Genomic DNA, 14,112 nt, shown 5'->3' on the forward strand with positions numbered 1-14,112 from the left:
CCCTCACATAAAGTTCCCCTGCCATCCTAAACAAGGAAAAGGAAGGCATTCCCAGATCAAAGGTGAAGGGATTGAAACCACTGGTTCTCCCAGGAACCCTTTGGGTTAAAATCAGAGGACACTAGATCGTAACAGAAACAATGGTAAGACATTTTCAGGAAAGGGAAGCTGACAACAGCAGATCAGAAGCCTGTGCTACTATCATTTTAGTTCAACGGGTTTTTTGTTCTTCTCTAGGACTTACAAGGCAAAAGCATACATCTGTGTTAATGGTGTCTGTGCAGATACAACCTCTGACAAGTAGGAAAAGTGAGAATGGCCAAGCTATGAAGGAGAAACCTGTCATGTATAGCTGTATCTGTTCCAGTCAGACTCAAAGGGCTTGGTATTGTGTAAAGATGATACATTTAATCTCCATAATAACTAGAAGGAAAGCAGCTATAGAATATCACACAGTGGGGATGATAAGAAAATCAAATGCATCAATACAAGAATACGAGTTAAACAGAAAAGGTGGCAGCAAAGGCAGAATCAGAGGCAAAAATGTAAGACACACAGAAAATAAGTAGTAAAATGGCAAATTACCATTTGGATAATTATTTCCCATCAATAATTGCCTAAAGCATAAATGGATCAAATTATCTCTATCATCCCATTTTGTATTGTTCTAACAAAATACCTAAGCATGAGAAATCTGTAAACAAAAGGTTTCTTTAGTTCATGATTCTGGGACTTCAAAAGGAGCTCACACCTGCTTGGCTTTGGTAAGGATGTCACAAGCACAGAGAACCACAGTGAAGGGACCATGTGGAGAAGAGACAGACCAGAGCCTAGGGACGAACCAAGTCAATTTTATTTTTAACAACAGAATTTCATAGGGACTCTCAGAACCATCCATTCTCAGCATGAATCTGTCCTGATGGTGGACTCTAGGACCTAACTAGTTTCATCTTCCCTTTTCAAAAGCTCCTACAACCCAGCTCTGCCCAAATCATAGCATTTCCCAAACAAAGCATACAGAACACAGAATGGACTGCAAAGGGCAGAAGGCAGGCGTCTGCTATTGACATGAGCCTAACTTAAGATCTAAGATATAACATGCACAGGTTGAAAATCAAAGAGCAGAAATTAGTACCCCACAAATATTAACCCAAAGAGCTACAAGGGCGATGTAACTGTCAAAAATAAAAACAAAACAACAAACAAAAAAAAAATCATCAGGTATTATAATTATAAATGCTACCAAAGGTCAGGGCTGCTAAATAATATGCAACAAACACAGAAAGAAAGGAAGACAGAGACAGCACAGGACAGGAAGGGACTGTCTCACCATAGAGACAGCACAGGACAGGAAGAGACTGTCTCACCAAGAGACAGCACAGGAAAGGAAGGGACTGTCACACTGCAGAGACAGCACAGGACAGGAAGAGACTGTCTCACCAAGAGACAGCACAGGACAGGAAGGGACTGTCACACTGCAGAGACAGCACAGGACAGGAAGAGACTGTCTCACCACAGAAACAGCACAGGACAGGAAGGGACTGTCACACCACAGAGACAGCACAGGACAGGAAGAGACTGCCACACCTCAGAGACAGCACAGGACAGGAAGGGACTGTCTCACCACAGAGACAGCACAGGACAGGAAGGGATTGTCTCACCACAGAGACAGCACAGGACAGGAAGAGACTGCCACACCTCAGAGACAGCACAGGACAGGAAGGGACTGTCTCACCACAGAGACAGCACAGGACAGGAAGGGACTGTCTCACCACAGAGACAGCACAGGACAGGAAGAGACTGCCACACCTCAGAGACAGCACAGGACAGGAAGGGACTGTCACACTGCAGAGACAGCACAGGACAGGAAGGGACTATCAGTGGTGTGTGACAAAATACTGACCTTAACACTGTGATTGACAGGACTTAGAGAGACTCTTCTTCTAGTTCATTCTGTTAGTTATCAACACCAGAAACAAACGCAGCTTGGAGGAGGGAAAGGTTTATTTGGCTTACACTTCCAAGTCACAGTCTATCACTGAGGGAATTCAGGGCAGGAGCCCAAACAGGGGCAGAGAAAGGAACCACGGAGGAATGCTGCTTACTGGTTCACTTCCCCTGGCTTGCTCAGCTACCTTCCTTATAGAGCTCAGGCCTACATGCCTAGGAATGGTACCACCCACAGTGGACGGGGCCTACCTATATCAAGTAGCAGTAAGAAACTGCCCCGACACAACCCTACAGGTCAACGAAGGCAATTCCTCAACTGTAGCTCCCTCTTCCAAGATAACTCTATTTGTGTCAAGTGGACAATAACAACACAGAGACACAGAGGACTTCTCCATCCAACAAAAGCAGAACACATCTTTCTCAGGTCATGATAACAATCTCTAAGATTAAGTATTTTAGGATGCAGAACAAATTCAGAAAGAAAAAATCATTCTAAGCATCTTTTATGATCAAGATACTAGAAATAAGGGTGAGCAAAGTTACAAAACTAAATAATTTACAACGATTAATAGAAATCCATAGCTAGAAAGTCTAAAACATGTGACAATCAAACATCATATCTTCAAAGCCAATGGGTTAAAAATGAAATTATAAGATCTTAAGATAAAAAAAAAAAAAAAAAAAAAAAAAAAAAAAAAGCCCAGTATGGAACACATACCTGTAAGCTCTGCACACAGGAAGGAGGCTGAGGCAGGAAGATTATCAGTTCAAGGCCAGCCTGAGCTCTCAATAAATAAATAACAAAATCTGAAAAGGAATGAAAGGCGTGTAATAATACACTTTCCAAAGTGTGCAGGACCTAGAAGGGAAATTTACAGTTGTAAATGCTTCCATTTAAAGGCTAATCTCACATTGACAACCTAATCTAATATATTATAAAACCAGGGGTAAGGGGAGAAAAATCAAAAATTATCAGAAGTAAGTGATAATGAACAAAGATGAGACAGGAAATAGGGAAACAGTAAATAAAAATCAATAAAATCAAAAGTTGGTTTTTCAGAAAGATTGATGAAATGGGAAACTATCTAGACTGAAGAAGAAAAGAAGACATCTGCCTGCAATCACAGGTAAAACAAGGGACATCACTGCTGACATTACGGACACAAGCAGCTGCCAGACACTGCTATCAGCACTTATCCACCAACATAGTGAAGAGCTGAGTGGAGCTGGAGAGAAGGCCTAACAGCTAAAAGCATGTGCTGCTCTTTTCTGTTCCCAGTGCCCATGCTGGGCAGCTCAGACACCCAGAACTCCAACTCCAAGAGACCTGACGCCCTCTTCTGGCCTCCACAGGTGCCTGTGGTCATGTGCACAGACACACACATACACATACAGAATATTGCAAATAAATCTTTAAAGACAGTGGAAAAGTCGATGAAGTAGACAAGTCCCTGGACACCCAGACCCTACCCAGACGGAAACATGAGGAAACAGATACTCTGAGCAGACTGTGGTTATCAGTTCTTTCCTTGTATATAAATCAACACAACCCAAAAGAAATCCCAGAAGCTGGGTTTCGATTTTTTTGTTGTTATTGTTGTTGTTGTTCATTTGTTTTCGGGTTAACAATATCATTATCATACTTATATGGAAATACAGAGGAATTAGAAGATTCAGGATGGTTTTGAAAAAGAACGAATGTGAAGACTCCTTCTTTGATATCCAGCTTATTTTAAACCCACTACAATAAAGACAGTGCCGTACTAGCAAGAAGCAACAGACACGAATTAAGTAGGGAAGAGAGTGCCCAGAAAAAAGACAGCACAGGAAAATTATCACTGAAAATGAACTGCTCCAGACAACCAGCACGCTTTACATGGGGCTTTTTAGGTGCTTCCACTCATGGCCCCTCGTGACAGGCCAATGTTTATTCAACCCCCACTATACAGATTCCAAAACTAGGAATCAACCCAAATGCCAACTGGTAAACCAGGATACCTTCATACAATGGATTCACTGCTGCATGTCACAGCACACAGTCATCTCAGGCATGCTAATAACCCTGCTGTGATGGTTTATATGTCCTCGGCCCAGGAGTGACACTATTAGAAGGTGTGGCCCTGTTGGAGTAGGTGTGTCACCATGGGTGTGGGCTTTAAGACTCTCATCCTAGCTGCCTGGAAGTGAGTCTCCCACCAGCAGCCTTCAAATGAAGATGTAGAACTCTTAGCTCCTCCCACACCATGCCTGCCTGGATGCTGCCCTGCTCCCACCTTGATGATAATGGACTGAACTTCTGAACCTCTAAGCCAACCCCAATTAAATGCTGTCCTTTATAAGAGTTGCCTTGGTCACGGTGTCCGATCATAGCAGTAAAACCCTGAATAAGACACCTGCATACTGCACAACTGCAGCTGACTGACATTCGAGAAAGGCAACTAGATCCTGAAAGGGCACAGATCTAGCAGAGGACTTTAAGGACTGACTGCAGATGCACAAATGGAGGCCTGGGCATAACAAAATGTTCTCTCACCCACTTGACCTTGCTCTGTATACCTGTCTATGTTTTTCAGAGGTCACACTGTAGACCTAAAAACTGTACAAAGGTGAATTTTATCATTTAGATTATACCTCAATAATTCTGACTTTTAAAAAGGAAGTTACTAAGTCAGTCCTAATCCTGAATCACATGCCAAACAAGGCTTTTCATTTTAACAGCAACAAGACAACCTTAAGTTACAAATATCTTTTGTACAAAATGAAGCAAAGCCCTCCGGGACTTTGTCAACTGGGAATGAGCTGGTTAGGTAATATGGCAAACTCCAGGATGCTGCTGATGAGCTGGCTCGGTGTGTAGGGACACGTGCTGCTAAAGCAAGGGGGTCTGAGTCCATCCTTCAGCACCTTCTCAAGCCATGGCTGCCCAAGCCTGTGACCCCAAGCTGAAGGAGGCCTAGTTCACTGGTTAGCCAGCTAGCTGAAAAACAGGAAGCTCAGGAGTTCAATGAGACCCGATTTTGAGGGACAAGTGATGGAACAGGACACAGATGTCCTCCCTTTCTGGCTTTCCCATGGCTGTCTGCATCATCCACACCACCCTCCTCCCCCCACCCCCCTTCACACTCCTCCCTTCCTTCTTTCCTTCCCTCCCTGTCTTCTCTCCAGGACAGTTCCAACTGAATTAAAATATCCCGTTTTTTTTTTTTTTTTTTTTTTTTTTTTAAACTAGGGAAGTTCTTTTTACTCTGAGAGACAAGGAATATTACAAACTCAAATTTACTACCAATAATATCAACAATCCGATTTTCTTTCTTATATTTTTTTTTTCATTTCTAACTTCTGTCTTTTGAAACAAACATTGGAAAGTTCACACAGCTGCTGGCTCTGATGTCCTCCTGGCTAGACAACCAAAATAGCTAACAATGTTCAACTGCATTTATAATGAATGCTGAAAGACAACGCATAGGAAGACTCGAGTATTTCACACAGCCAAACACCCACCAGTAAATCCTTCAAATGAAATGTTATAAAGGGGCCTTCCTTTCCTCCCAAAAAGAGCAAACATCTATCTAGAGATTAAGCATTGGCTTCAGTAACGTTCTTTAGAAAGCTGAAAAAAATCCAGAATTTAATACTTTGTCCATATTTTTTGATACATGAGTTAGGAAAAAAAATTACTCAAAACCTTGGTTTGAAAGCCTTTGAGCTTTGTGTCAGCTGACAAGACTTCTGGAATTACTGCCTTCATCTTAGCAGCAGTGCAGGCCACATGCTGAAACCCACATCATGGGCTCTCTCCTTAAACACAGAAACCCGTGCTGTGGAGGGAGTTCCTCAGAGGCTCCACTGACACGCAGGGTCTCAAACTCCGCCAAACACCAGGCTTACATTGTTACAAAGATGTCAGTTTCTAGCTTGAAAATAAAAAGGCTCACAGCATAGAAATTGTTTAATGATGTCAATGTGTGAATGGAAATTAAAATCAGATGCCAGCTGCCCTCCAAAGCAACTGGTATTTTTACCCTGTTGAATGTTAAAGGAATGTCAGTATCTGTTCTTCCATGAATCCTGTGTGAATGTGGGAACTGTCAGCAGTTCTGCTGCAGACAACATAATGAAGCCGCTTCGGCCTTCCTTCTCTAGAGCAAACATTGAGCACAATGGTCAGGGTCTTCCACTCCACTGAGGTATCTAAAGTGGGTTTTCCTTGGCGCGGGGAGATTTCAGCTACGAAATACAATAAGCAAATAAAACAGGATTCCTTAAGCTTTGCCAAATCGAGCTTCCAACAATTACAACATAAGAATAACTCTGTTATTTCAGTGGGTGGTAAGACAGGGTAATAACAGAAAGCACAAAAAAAAAAACTTAAATTATAACTCAATACCCACCCCTCAATGTACAACTAAATGTACAGTGTACTAAATGTACAACCCAGTTGTTCAGTGGCAAGATGAAGTCTCTCTTATCTGTCACAATATGGCTACACTGGCTTCACATTAACAGGCTATGACAGTGACACCCCAGGCCATGCAACTCTTATTGGTCACCTGTGCTGCTCAGACTTCCTGTCACTGTGACAAATCCCTGAGAGAAACACTTTAGACGTGAAGAGATTTACTTGACCTCATGGTTTCAGAGCTTTGAGTTCACTGGTTTGGGCCTCAAGTGAACTCGACCATCATGATAACGGGAGTACACTGTGGACAAGTCTGCCAGGAAGCTGAGAACATGCGCTCATGTTACCAGGCCGCCTCCACCATCCCTGCCTTCTCTGGCCATTCTCAGAGTTCCAGGTGTAGACTCCATTCAGGTTAGAAGCTGCCCCTGAATTTCAGAGAGAACTATTCCATTGCTTGCTCATAAGTAGTCAAGCTGGACTTTTAACCTACCACGCTTCATATAGATCCTTCAACTGCCCTTGATTGACATCCCATAACTAAGCTACTTTCTCCTACCAGAAGTAAATAAATAAAATATATGACAACTAATAGATAAGACTTCATCCTTGACCACTGAACCTTAAACATGCACAGGTTATATAAAACCGGGGGGGGGGGGGGGGGGGAACGGCTCCAGATGTCTAGAGAAAGAAAGCATCGCTCAGTTACTTCCACCTCAAAACCAAATATCACATACTTTCTTAGTTTTGCCTGTATTTAGTTCCTAAGTTGTATGTATTATGTGGAAAATGGGAGAAAAAATACCAAAATCCCACATTTTAATCTTAATTCTTTATACCAAAACTCAATGCCTGGAACAAGGGTCATGAACATCTGAAATAGTCAAACACCTTGTTTCTCAAGGCTATTGGCCATTTAAACTCTCATCAGAGTTTATTTATAACATACTCTGGATGCAGTCCATCACTGTACCCATCTTCCTCCTAGCTTGGAAGTATTAGAAGACAGGAACACAGCTCAGAGGCTGCCTAGCATCTACCAGGCCTGGGGGTGATCTAAGCAACATAAAATACAAAAAGAAAAGAAAGAAAGGGGAAGGGAGGGAGAAAGAAAGGAGAGGTGGAGAAAAGAGGAAAGAAAGAAAAGGGGAACAGAAGATAAGGCAGGAAAGGAGGCAGGAAAAAATATTTAAATATTCTGAAGATAAACCACTCAGGTGGTCCTTAATTTTCCCTGCTTCAGACTACAAACTGTGCAAGAGAATAACTGATCTATTATCTGAGCATGATGCTGTGGTTTTTATAGAAGACTAAACTGAACAAGTGGAATTCGCTGTAAGAGTTTATGTTTGCGGAGGTGATAGAAAATTGACTTTAAATTTAATATATGATTTTTATTAATTCTTTAAGAATTTCATGCAATGTATTTTTATTACACTCACCTCCCACTTCTTCCCCTAACTCAAACTGACATTTGGAAGTAGCCATGACACCACAAAAAAGAACAACTTTCTACAGGAAAAAACAAAACCTACATAATTCTGATTAATCTTACATCTCAAAAGAAAAACCTAGAAACTCTAACCATCAGCCGATGAACCTATGAACACGAAGCCCTACCTTCTCTGACACACGGAGGCTGCTGGGCTCCTCTATTTTTCTCAGTTGCTTTATGGAGTCACATCCATATATCCTGTCTTTAAGGCTGTGAAGCTGTGCGTCAAGCATGTGGTGGTGGAGAGGGCCTGGAGGGCCCTGTGAGAAAGGACCAGCATGCAGATTCTGAGTCAGGTTCGCTGAGACACCAAGCACAGGCTCCAGGCTACACTCTGTTAGAGAGACCTGAGAAGGAAATCCCACACCTGGAAGGCTGGTGTACTGAGAGCTTTCCTGTGGCCTCAGCTCATTTCCAGGGAGAACACGCCTATCGCTGGTAGCATTTTCTACGTGTTTCCTGTCCACTGGAGCAGAATGCAGAATGGTGGGCTGTTGCAGCATAGTTTCCAGCCTGTGTGATTTCTCAGTTGCTGCTTGAAGAGAGCATGGGTGCAATGCTGGAACCGTGGTCTGTATGACTGAGGGCTGCCCAAGCTGCTGAAGAACTTGCTGAAATGGATGCTGGAGAATTTCTGTTCTCCCAGAAGTTTGTGTCACCATGACTGGTACATTGACTTTGTAAAGGTGACCTTAAAAAGAAGAAAATGAAACAGTAGTACAATTCTCTTTCAGTGTGTGTGTGTGTGTGTGTGTGTGTGTGTCTGTGTGTGTGGTGTATGTGAGTATATATATGTGAGCATGTATGTGTGTATGCATGCATCTGTATGTGTGAGTGTGTATGTGTGTGTGGTTTGTATATGTGTGGTGTGAGCATGTGTATACCTGTACATGTGTGCATGTATGTGGGGTGTATATGTAATATATATGGTATGTGTGTACATGTCTGTGTGGGGTGTGTGTGTGTGTGTGTGTGTGTGTGTGTGTGTGTGTGTGATATCCACAGGTGTGCTCACAGACACCAGAGAAGGACATCAGTGTATAGTACTATTGCTCTCTTGAGGCAGGAGCTAGGCTGGCAGCCAGAAAGTCCCAAGGAGCCTCCTGTCTTTGCCCCATACAGCACTAGCCTTCTTTGTGAGGGATGGAGATTTGAACTCAGGTCCTCAGGTCCTGTGCAATCACTCTTACCCACTACTATCTCCCTAGCCCAGTATAAGAGAATTCACATTTTCTCAAGAAAGAAAAGAAAAGAAAAAAGAAAGAAAGAGAGAAAGAGAGAAAGAGAGAAAGAGAGAGACAGAGAGACAGAGAAAGAAAGAAGAAAGAAAGAAAGAAAGAAAGAAAGAAAGAAAGAAAGAAAGAAAAAAAAAAAAAAACAAACCCTAACCCACAGTATATGACTACAAGTTAATAGTGGTTGTCTCTAGGGATTTGTATTTTCTGCAATAAATATCCATTACTTTTTAAAAATATTTTAAAAATATTTTTACTTTAACTCTAGCCTTTCCTCCTGATTTTTTAACTGACATGGCTTGGTCTTACAGGCCGCCATGAGCCTCCATGAGCTCCAGGAGCTTTTTCTGTTTGAAAAATGAATGCTACTAGCACACAATGGAGTTTTAACATGCAATCACAAAAAAATGTATTCCATGTACTTCAGATTTGCATCACACAAAGTTATCCAAAAAGAAGAGTTTAATCTTTTAAGCCTCTTTTCCTTTTCCTTTAAAACAATTCAGAAGGAGCCTGTTTCTGCCATTTTATTCAAATACTTGAACTTCCCAGTAACCAAATAAATCTGCCAATATGTGTTCAAACCAAGAGAAGCTCCCACAAGCCATGTCCTTTGCACTAAGCCATGAACTCTAGAGTAAGAAAGGAGACAGGGGTTAGTCAGCCTTGAGCAGCAGCACGACACAAACAGACACACTCTTTCATTTTATATTGCTAAAGCTGGGGCAAAGGGGGCAGCAAGCTGTCTCGGGTCAAATCCCCAGGACTCACAAAGTAGGGGGAAAAGAACCAACTGACACAAATTATCCTCCTATCTCTATAAACATGCTGGGTCATGTGCATATCCCCACCCCCACAGGCACATGAATATATAAACAATTTTAAAGTTTTGTTAAATTTTAAGATTGATTTTTCTATGTATGAGTGTTTGCCTGCATGTATGCATGTGCACCACATGCATGCAGGACTTACTGAAGTCAGAAGAGGGCATCTGATCCCTGGGTGGCTGTGCGCGCTATCAGATAGATGCTGGGAATTAGACCCAGGTCCTTTGAAAGTACAAGTGCTCTTACCACTGAACTATCTCTCTGGCCCCTAATTTAAGTTTTTAAATTAAAAACAGCACAGTTAAGCCAGCTCATCTGAATTGCAGACAATATATGTGAGGTCTCCAGTGAGAAGGGAGGAGGACTGAGATGGGCAGGGCCCAGGCCAGGCCCAGCTCAGAGCCTTCTATGCTGCACTACTTTCCTAACCAGGGCAGCTGCTCTTTGTTTTCACCTTAAACATTTTATTAAAGGTTCCTATGGCCTCTAGTGTAACATTTATTACAAATCATGAAACTTTTCAGGAAGTGGGGGAGGGGTGATGGTAAGGGGTTGATATAATCAATATACACTAAATATATGTATGAAATTCTCAAAAACTTTTTTTAAATCACATAACTTAATGTCCATGCTAACACCAAAGATCCTTAGAAATGCTCTCACCAGATGCCGTCTGGAGGACCATGCCTGCTGGGACGTGGATCGGATAGCCAGGAAAGGTAAAGTTTGCACCACAGCTGGCAGTGTTCTAGACATAAGAAGTGGATATTGCAAAGTTACTAAAAGGACCAGAATTACATCTTTCACTACACCATCACAGGGAGTCAAAGCCATGATTCTTGAGAAGACCAAGATTTGAGTACACTTAACAATGAAGGCTGAGCTCTCTGACTAAACAGCATGTTAACATTTGGTTCAAATCATTCCATCAAGAGGAATTCCACTACAGTACTTAGCTATGAGGCCAGTGAATCGTAATGACCAGAATGAATATCATCCTATAACAGGGACTCAACGCACAGCCATGCCTGGACCACTAATCCTCAAGGGGTCAAATGTAAGAGCCATGACTGTTTACAAGAATTTTCCAGACTCTAAATTGATCTTTGGCTGTACTTTAACGTAGATATAATAATGTATCTACAAAGTATGATTTTATATAATTAAACTTAGGGTTTTAAAAACCCACTATATCAAGATAAACATTTCTGTCTATTAGATCTGCAAAAATGAAGGAGATACGTGTGACCTAAGTTCCTGAAAAGGCCAGATTGCTGTCAAAGATTCTGCAAAATGAATGGCTGGTTAGGACTTCATCACTGTGGATGGAGAGTTGAATTGTTACAGACTGAAAGCCAAAATTTTCTTGGTTTTTCCTTATTCCCCGTAACAGCTGTGTATCGCCCACCTGCTTACCTATGACCATGCCACCTATGTTCTAACATTTTCTGACAGGTGGAACCTATGAAACCTATAAATGAGCCCACAGATTCCCCAACCCAAAAGCTAAAAATGTCTTCAAACAGCACCCAAAATCTACAACAGAGATGTCACTTTTTTGGCTGTAACCTGCTGCCTGATGTCCTAGTCATGTATTTACTAAATACATTGACTTGTGCCTTTTGTTCTGTGACATTCGAAAGTCGCATAAGTATTTCTGTGGTAAGCACATCACTCGTGGCAGACTGTTCCCATGCTCTCAGCCTATTGTCATTCTCATTTGGCTCAAAATAAATTCTTTCCCCTTTGAAACAAGAGCTATACTCTACTTTGATATAAGTCACATGCAGTGTTGTTGAGGCTGTGAGAGAAGTTGCTTTTCTTTGTATAAGAGTGCATGCTAACTGGGACAACTCTTTGAGAGGACAGTTTTGCAAATGCCATAATTTAAAATATGCATGACTTCTGTCTTGGAAATTCAACCTCTAGGAACTGACCTGATTATCTCACAAAGAACAGACATGTGCAAATACAACCAGTAATAATTCTACATGAAAAAAGTGGAAATAATTTAAATGCCCCATCAACAAAATATTGCTTAACTAAACTGGCAATCCACTATGGCAGACCTTCATTTGCTCACAGAGAGGGTTCCTCATTATTAGTTAAGGAGACAGACTATGGAAAGAAGGGAGGAAACGGGAAGGAGGAAGAAAGTGAAGGAGGGAGGAGAATACGATGGCAGAAATGATACAGAACACAATTCTGCTGTGTTTACCCTGAAATTCTGCTGTGTACCCTGAAATTCTGCTGTGTACCCTGAAATTCTACTGTGTACCCTGAAAGGTAATACAGCATCCAGGAAGTAAGTGCATACATTTCAAAGAATTACAGTAGTTATCTTTGAAGAGTGGGCCCTTTCACAGTTCGCTTCCGAATTTGTTTTTATTTTTTCACAACATAGTATTTCTGTAATCAAGGAAAACAATGTCTCTATAAATCTCAAAGACATAGATGTCTCGTTGGTCTCTTGTCAAAGCAAGAGCTATTGTCAAGCAAACCCTCATAGGAGTGCGATCTTAATGAGGGCCATTGGTCCACCCGCTAAGATTCACATCCCAGAAAGGCAGTCCTTGGATTAAAACACAGTGTGAAATAGATCGTGGATTATAACCATCAATGCCACAGTATGGGAAGGAAATGTGAAAAGGAATTGTTCCTCTCTATCTGAAAACTACTCAATTTCTATAAACACATAAAATTTTATTACCTGCCTCCAAGTCATAGAGAGAAAAAATAATTCTCCTTCACCGAAGTAAAAACAACAACAAAAATTTGGCAAAATATTCCACTTAAACAAAATGAAAAACCATCATTCTACTCTTGAACGAAAGAAAATCAGGAGGAAAAACACATCAAAATTATCTACTTACTGGGCACCAAGTATGTACTACTGCGTGGCACATTAAATCCCCACACACTATAACTTCAGGAATGTCCTAACTCTGATGCATAACTTCACTGAGGCTAACAACCAGGAGACTCGTTCACTGCAAGGCTCCTGAGGTGTAGGATTCATTGCCGAGCCTCTGGTTTCCCACATCCCCACCCATCCAAGCGGAAGGCCATGCACTGCATCTGTGCTAACCTTCTTTCTGCACCTCTCAATGAAGGGACAAGCTACATACCAGGTCTTCTGGCGTAAAACTTGGGACAGCTCTACCAGCCGGGACCAGCACCGATGCTGCACAGAGAACAAGGTGGGACACAGCCGTTAAAACTTACCTTTTTACATCACCACACGTAGATAATTTTATTTTTAATATATATTTTATTGAAATTAATTTTTATATGACGTATTCTGATCACAGTCAATTACAATTTTTTTTAAATATATTCTCAAGAGGTCATGTTAGACCAAGCTAAATTCTAATGGCTCCATCTGAGGGGAAAAGTATTGAGCTATATATTTCCTGGCAACTTTAAAGACTTCACAGCTAAATTACTTTAAGTTATCAATGTCAACTCTCTCATTAAAATCAAGCAGATTTTACTTTAGAAATCCATAATGAAACATATAAATTGTCTTTGATAAGTCAAGGAAGCTCTAACACTCCCTGACAACCTTTTACCTGGAAAAGAATGTTATCAGAACATATTAGAGATGATACTATTGATAAGAAACACATAAGCTGAGACAAACGCCAACCATAGTGAAGCAAGTGCGGTAAGTGGGTGGAGACAGGGCTTTGTGAGGAAGAGCACTATTAACCTTCCATAAGACCTGACTTCTATTCCTATACCAATGTCAAGTGGCTCTCGCCTATAATTCTGACTCCAGGGGGCGCTGGTATCTCTGGCCTCTGCAGGCACCTGCACTCATGTGAGCATGCATACTCACATACAGACATAGACACATAATTAAAAATAAAATTTTAAAAAGAAAATGTGGTGTATGTATACAACTGAATTTTAAAAACAAAGACGGAATTATGGCATTTGCAAGGAACTGCATAGAACCTAAAGTCCTTACATGATACGCAAAGCCCACTCACAATGACAGATAGGTCATGACTTTTCTCATGGGAAACTAGGATTTAAAATCTATGTGGCATGTATGTGTGTGGTGACACTAGATGGGCAAGACAGTGGTGAGGGGGTCAGATGGAGACAGAGGTCAGAGGGGATGGCTGAATTACAACCAAGGACAATGACACACATGAATGAAAATGCCATAATAAATTAAAAGTCATTTTTAAAAAC

General features: G+C 41.4%; 1 protein-coding gene across 2 annotated transcripts in view; it reads right to left on the reverse strand.

Annotated features, from left to right (window-relative positions):
- Positions 1-14,112, reverse strand: part of Gtf2a1l (general transcription factor IIA subunit 1 like) — a 47,278-nt gene that overhangs the window by 11,381 nt on the left and 21,785 nt on the right. Inside the window, exons 4-6 of one of the 2 annotated variants that reach the window (XM_076942462.1) lie at positions 13,038-13,093; positions 10,573-10,657; positions 7,973-8,538 (exon numbers count right to left, since the gene is read on the reverse strand). In XM_076942462.1, coding sequence (XP_076798577.1) covers positions 7,973-8,538; positions 10,573-10,657; positions 13,038-13,093 — 707 coding nt within the window. The remainder of the gene's footprint in view (positions 1-7,972; positions 8,539-10,572; positions 10,658-13,037; positions 13,094-14,112) is intronic. The other variant, XM_076942463.1, reaches the window with a different exon arrangement.

This window comes from Arvicanthis niloticus, chromosome 11 (genome assembly GCF_011762505.2).
Source record: "Arvicanthis niloticus isolate mArvNil1 chromosome 11, mArvNil1.pat.X, whole genome shotgun sequence".
NCBI lineage: Eukaryota > Metazoa > Chordata > Mammalia > Rodentia > Muridae > Arvicanthis > Arvicanthis niloticus.